General features: G+C 27.6%; 1 protein-coding gene across 1 annotated transcript in view; it reads left to right on the forward strand.

Moving 5' to 3' along the window:
- Positions 1-5,247, forward strand: part of LOC129964288 (muscle calcium channel subunit alpha-1-like) — a 293,395-nt gene extending 288,148 nt beyond the window's left edge. The window contains exons 46-47 of the mRNA XM_056079056.1: positions 2,346-2,905; positions 4,542-5,247. Coding sequence (XP_055935031.1) covers positions 2,346-2,735 — 390 coding nt within the window. The 3' untranslated portion in view covers positions 2,736-2,905; positions 4,542-5,247. The remainder of the gene's footprint in view (positions 1-2,345; positions 2,906-4,541) is intronic.
- The last annotated feature ends 1,937 nt before the right edge of the window (positions 5,248-7,184 follow it).

The following is a 7,184-nucleotide window of genomic DNA, read 5'->3' on the forward strand; positions in this document are numbered from 1 at the left end:
ATATTGCAAAGAATACTATTAAACATAAAATGAATGACATTTCTTGCACCTCATAAACTTTTAACTACGGATACTGCTGTATTATCTTTACTTACATCATTTGAATAATGATTGAAGCTTGTTTTTCATGGGAAATATCAGGAGTAAAATCCAGTTGAATACTATATTACATGGCTGCTTTTATATAATGTTTAATTTTGTTAAGGACTCCATTTCCTAATGCAGAGGTAATTTGTTCTTTTGAACTATGTGCTAAATGATGCACAATTCTATTTTTCGAATTTATTATTTTGTTTATATGATCCGTTAGCACAGGGTCGTATTTACTTAATAATTCGATCAAATATAAAAAATTTCGATTATTAGGCTATCTTTTTATTTCGTGATTTCTTCGAAGCGGAAGATTAGAAAAATAGAATCATTTAACTTGATTTGTTTTACCAATAGTTGAACGTAATTTGGTCCTTTTAGTAATTCTTCCCAAGCAATAAACGAATTAAAATGACAACTAGAATGCTCATGATCTTGGATTACAGTTGACAGCTTTCTCTAGTTATTATAGTCACCTATAAATCGTATAGTTTGGTCATCTCTTCTTTTTGGAAAACAGTGTGTAATAAAAACAAAACACGGAGTTTTGAGTTTTTGAATAAATTAACCATCTGTGAAGTTGGGTTTCACCATTTGGCACTTTTTTATAGTACGTAGTGGAAAATGATCTACCTTCAGCATTTTTAGTAAAAAATCCCTTGTGTTATACAGGTCTGCTTTAACACAAAACATTCAAAATTCATCAGTTATAATACTTGGTCATAAACCAGGATCATTTATACTCTCTAGATCGTATTGGTTATTGTCATTTTCGTCATTATTTTCTGATTCGGTCATATTTGTATAAACACACGGTTCTTTAACAAATGTCACCGTTTCAACATTTTCATTGCAAGTTGGAGTAGAAATTTCTTCCCCAGTTGGAGTTCGACTTGTAATTTCTGAAGTTGAAGCACTTTCTTTCCCAGAATTACTTCGAAGCCAAGAAAAGTGATCTACTTGTAACTTCTTATAAGTTTAGCTTTTCCTCTTTTTTCTTTTCAGATAATTTTGTTTTTTGACACCCAGAGCGATATTTCATTGGTAGGGACATGGTTATATTTAACAAAATTAAGCAGTTTATAGAATGAATTATCAAATTAATATATGCTATACTATACGCTATTACCTAGTAAATGAGATAAGTGACTGTAAATCCACTTACCTTATATTAATAATATTTGCACGCTTGCACTAGACTATAATATATACTGTATATCGTATATTTCCAAATCCGTCGACTTCATTTAAAATTTTCCCTTAATTCTTATTCCGGTCGTGTCCGTTGAAAAAGTAATGCAGTGTGTATTGCTAGGAGTTGATCGTTTAATTTATCTTCGTTTTACTTTTTATTTCAACAACTTAATATAAACAAATATGCAGAAATGCACACATAAAATATATTACATTAGATGTAGAAAAAAGTAGAGAGTTAATGTTTACAAATCCATTCCATTTGAACCCAGCCTCAACCTCGACTTCTGGGAGCTCAAAATAGCGGATAAGTCATTTTTCTACCACGATACAGACAAGATATTTTATTTTAGTTTTTCGGAGGAAAAGTTCTACATGTGATAAAAGTTTGAAAATAAGTAAAACAGTTTACAAATAAAAAGATAATAAGGGCCATTACTTAAAAGTCTGCTTCATTTTGGTTGAATTATTAGCGAGGGAAAAAACTATGATTATTTTATTATTCTTACATTAAATGTAATATAATTAGTCTAATAATTCTTAAATATAATTTAAAAATCTCTTTCGTGGAACATTAAATAAAATTAGAAAAAGTGATTTTTTTTTTCTGTGATATCTGAAATTGAAGTTCTTGGAAATTTACAGTAATGTATATTCAGTGCGTACCATTCCCACCAATTACAGACATTTTCTTATTATTGTATATAGAACATTTTACACAAAATCACCGGTGTTCTGTATTTTTGCATTTTTATTTATTTACTTTTGTTGTTTGTGAACTTTCTAGATAGAATCATTAATCTCCACGAATTGATGTTAAGAATCAGCTTCAAATACATTATAATACATGGCTATTTCACAAACTTCTACAACATTCTTAGTGAAATATAATTTATCTTTTATACTTTTTATATTTCTTTCAAGAGTAAACTTATATTATACTCTTACTTATTTATTTACTGAAATCTGCTTTATAAGGTACACAGCATATGAAACAGATCATTTTTTGTAACAAGATATGAACAAAGCAGGTATTTACTAATGAGGATGAATATCTTCAGGTGCTCTTAGAACAAGGACTTGGAAAATACTGTGATCCTGATTTTGTTCGTGCCACTCAGAGGGAATTAGCGGAAGCTATTAATTTAACCCAAGAAGAAATGGACATGGCAGCTCATCAACTTTTACAATTGGAACGCCGACAAAGTATGCCTCACATGTGCCTCGAATCATCCCCAGAGCCTGCTGAACTGCACGAAGGCGAAATGCCTCCCGAAGCCGAAGGCGACCAACTGACAATGCGGACAGTTGATAATGCCGAGGAAAATTCCACAGCACAGAATGGTAATAGCATAGCGTCGCCGAGAAATATTACAATAAACCTAGAACAAACAGAAACGAACCAGGATGCTACAGGACTTCATAGTACTACAGAAGACACAGATTTATAGTATTATGTACAAAAATGTGGTCAAAATATTTATATTCTTGTGTTACCATTACTACACTAACAAAACAAGAGAGGGTGATTAAAACCCCAAAGGCTTATCTTGTTAGGTGGAACTGAATTCAGATGTTGGAGAAAGTGTGATAAATAAGAAGCAAAGTGACAACAGGACAGGTACAGTAAAACTTTCAGAGTCTGTGATTTTTTTTTTTTTTTGCCCAGTTTAAAGAACATTTCTTTTACCATTCTTTTAAGTATCTCATTATGCTTAAAATATATTATATTTCATAAAAATTTAGATCATATTATATTAAATAAATCATTATATTATATCACTATTTTCATCTCAATATTACTTATATTAGACATCTGATAAGTGCCCTTATGATATGATCACAAAGATTGCTACGTTTGGGAGATTAGTTTTTGTTTCGAAAATGACGCTTTTATCGATTGAAACAGGAAGTTAAACTTATTGGTAAGAGTTAGTGACGGCTTATCAGTTCAGAAATAAGTAGTACTAGAAAAAGTATTTCTCAAAGAATAAAATAAAACTGTTAAGAAAATTAACTTTCATATATTTTGAGTAATAAAAATAATTTTCAGGCTTGATATTTAATATGCAGCAAATTAAATAACCAGTATTTACTCTAGTTACAGCAAAAAGTTTTATTAAGGAAAATATAAGCATGATTGTAAACACGAATTTCTTAGCCTTTTTTTGTTTTGTTTTTTTTCCCCTACAATCCATCTAAGTCCCAAAATACATATAAATTTATTCATTTACCAAAATATCTAATAATAAACTAAAACATATCAAATGCCACAACTTTTTATTACTTTTTTATACACAGTAAGACTTAATATCATTTATAACTAGTAATGTACCACTATCAATTCTTTTTCACTGGTGCAACAGCCCCTTAATGGGTCCTGACCTTCCTCAGAATTCCATTCTATGCCGTCCTGTTCTTCGTTGGTTTTTCTAATTTGTCATCTTAATAGTCTGAGCCTCTATTAGTTATAATCCCTTAGTTTTCCATAAAATCATAGTTTTTTGGAAATTAACATATTTTTATAAAAATAAACGAATTGAGTAAATAAAATAAAGAAAAATTTTGCAAATAATATTCTTTCTTTAAGACAATGTATCTGAAAAAAAAAATTAAATTAGAAGTGAGGATAAAAATCAGTCCAGCCCTTAGCACAATTCACAAATTGTAAAAATCACTTATGACCCATAATGTGTAACTGCTATGCACACTAAAAGACTTCAAATACTTCTCTGTGCAACTCTTTCCCATACATTTCTTTTTGCTTTTGCACCTATTACCGATTGTTACTGATCATCAAATTCTCGACGAAGAGAATAAAAACAAATTTTATGACAAGCAAAAATAAAAAAATTTTTTAATTATTCCAAACAGTGCTACAACTCTAATAAATAATCCGCCACTAATTAATTATAAAAACGTAGCAAACTTTTTTTGTCATAATATTTATCACATGCTGTATATTTTATTCATTTTGCAGTAAAGAAACGCGAGACAAAATGATACTATATTTACTAATATATAAATAGGGGACAAGCTATTAGCAAAATTATTTTTAGAAAACTATTCTGAGAAAAAAAATGATTTTATATAGAAATAAAATGAATATAACTATATGACGTTGTTAATTGAAAAGTACAATTTAAAAAAATTGTTTAGTATGATAACAAAGTCTTCATTGACAATTAATGATGCACTAATTAAACTTTATATAACCATCACTGTATACATTCAGATATCACTCATTGATTTTTCAGGTTTTCTTTAATTGCATTTTAAAAGCGTTATTCTTGAGCTTTGAAAGTTTTGCTGCCTGCTGCATACTGGAAGGATACAAATAAAAGACCGAGAAACATGTTGAGCTGGAGTTTTATTGAACTTTAAAAGTATTTATTTTCTTCGGATCTGTGATCCACAGTTTGTAAACAAAAATAAAAAAAAAATGTATTCTCTTGTCTCAGTGCCTTCAGAAAAGAGGGCCAGCGATTTGCACAGAATCCCTTCGACCCAAGACTAATAGATGTAAAAGTAAAAAGTTGACACTTCTCTCTCTCTTTCTCAGGGCATTCAGGAATGTTTCTCACCCTTATTTCATTGCATCCTTTTGATTAGAGAAAGTCGAAAATAGTTTTGAGCACTTTAAAGAGCTACAGGTCAGATTGAAAGTAAAAATATGAGCTTATATCAGCAAAACAATTTAAAAATTAAATTTGCAAATATGCTTGATTACGTTTAATAAGCTTAATTTTACAAATCAATACAAATTTAAATTAGTACTTGAATTGATAAAGTGCTTAATATTTTAAACTGATATGTTCATCTAATCCCTCAACAAATTACTACTACAAATCAAAATGTGAGAATTGCTATTGTGTATTTTAAAACTGACACAGAATATTAAAAATATTAAAATTGCTTAATAGCAATTAGTATATGTAGTATATTTGCTAGTTTTAAACTTTTTCTTCATAACACAACACATCAAAATTATAATATTTCTTAATACTTTAAAAGTATTTGAAAATACAAAAGACAATCAAATTCATAATACAACATAATAGTGATATCAAAAATACTTTTGATGGATATTTTCAAAAAAGTTTTCTAAACATTCAATATAACATAAGACAAAATCATTTGTTATTATTTTATATGGCATCTTAAGAATTAAATTTTGTTTTCCTAGTTTAATAATATTTTAAGAATTGTTAAATTTTATTTCAAAAATAAATACATATAAAGTAAATAGGCTGTTAGCAAATTTTCATAATGCTTAAATCACCAGTAATTGCTGGTATAGATATTAAATAAATACTAATACTGTCTATTCAAATGTCAATTTATGATTTTTTTTTTTCTTTTCAAAACAGTGAAAGATTTACTTAATGAGTTTTTTAAAAAATACAATGGACATTTACAAAACATTTCTACAAACTAAATTCAGATATAAAATAATCATTAAGGAATAACAAATCTAAAAAAAGAAGAAAAAAAATCATAAATTGGCATTAAGAAGGATAAGATATAATTATACATACATTAATAAATTAGCAATTAATATTAAAAATGTGTTTATTTGAGCTATGACAAAATGATTCAAATTTTGAACGAATTGTGTTTTAAAATCCAAAAGATCTATGCATACATAAATAAATAATTTTAATATAATTTTTGAATTTAAATAAAACTGATAAAATTTTGAGCTGTAGCTCTGTAAATGATCAAAATTATTCCATTCCTAAAATGTAAATGATAAAAAAAAAAATTTTGGTACATTTGGCTCTAACTGTTGCACATTTCCTCCTTTTGCACATTGGATTTAAATAAAACAAATAGCCCAGAAAATATTAAGAGTCTAATATTTATTAACTTATTATATGAATCAAACAGAGTGATCTAAATTAGTTTCTTGCAGGTATATAGAACGAGGTCAGAATATAGAGGTAGGTAAATTAATACTGTTTTGAAATATAATGTTCATAATTACTCTTGCTAGCACTTTACTTCCAGTATATTTCCTACAGCTTTCTTATACATGGAACTTTTTGACAGCAGTTTGTCTCTTAAAAAATCTTTGCACTAAGCTCTTTAATGTACACTTAGTGTACAACAAAACTGCCTTAAAACTTATTTGTTGCTGGTGGCCATTTATGAATTTATTTATTAGTATTTAATATTTGCTCGAAATTTCTCATATCAAAACAAATTATGATTTTTATTAATAAAATTAAATATTTTAGGAAAGCAAAATTAAGAAAATCTGCTGATCTATGAGAACATTTCAAATTATTTAAATACTATTCTTATTCATACATTGGTAGGAAAATTTACTTTTAAAGCACCTAAGTAAAATAAAACAAACAAAAAATCATTATCAATTATGTAAAAACTTAAGAAATTTATAATTTTCTTTTAGAATGATGTGACAGTTTAGGAAAAAATGATATATTCATACAACACTGAGATCAACTTTAGTAATTCTGTTTATTTATGAATTTTAATTGAACACCTCCATAAATCTAGTTTAAAAGAATATTTGTTTATTGCAAAGATGTTTCACAGCATAATTAAAAAAAAAAGATTTAACAAACAGATAATAAGCAGTTAATACATTTTAGCAAAGAGTTTATTAATTTAGTGCAGTTTATTTTCAGTAAGGTAAAGAGATATGCAGCTTTTACAAATGTGATAGCCAATTTTCAAACAGCTTCTACATGTACAACTGTAAAATATATTGAATTTCATTACTTTGTTGTCTGAGTTGTGAATAAATTCTATCTCATATGTCTAAAAAGAAATCTCATAAATTTCTGGTGTGTATTTTTTGTATTTATTGAATGTTGTTTGTGTTGTTATATATATTCTGGTTGCCTCTATGAGTTTATGTATGATGTGCAGAA

Source organism: Argiope bruennichi, chromosome 3 (assembly GCF_947563725.1).
Source record: "Argiope bruennichi chromosome 3, qqArgBrue1.1, whole genome shotgun sequence".
In the NCBI taxonomy this organism is placed as follows: Eukaryota; Metazoa; Arthropoda; class Arachnida; order Araneae; family Araneidae; genus Argiope; species Argiope bruennichi.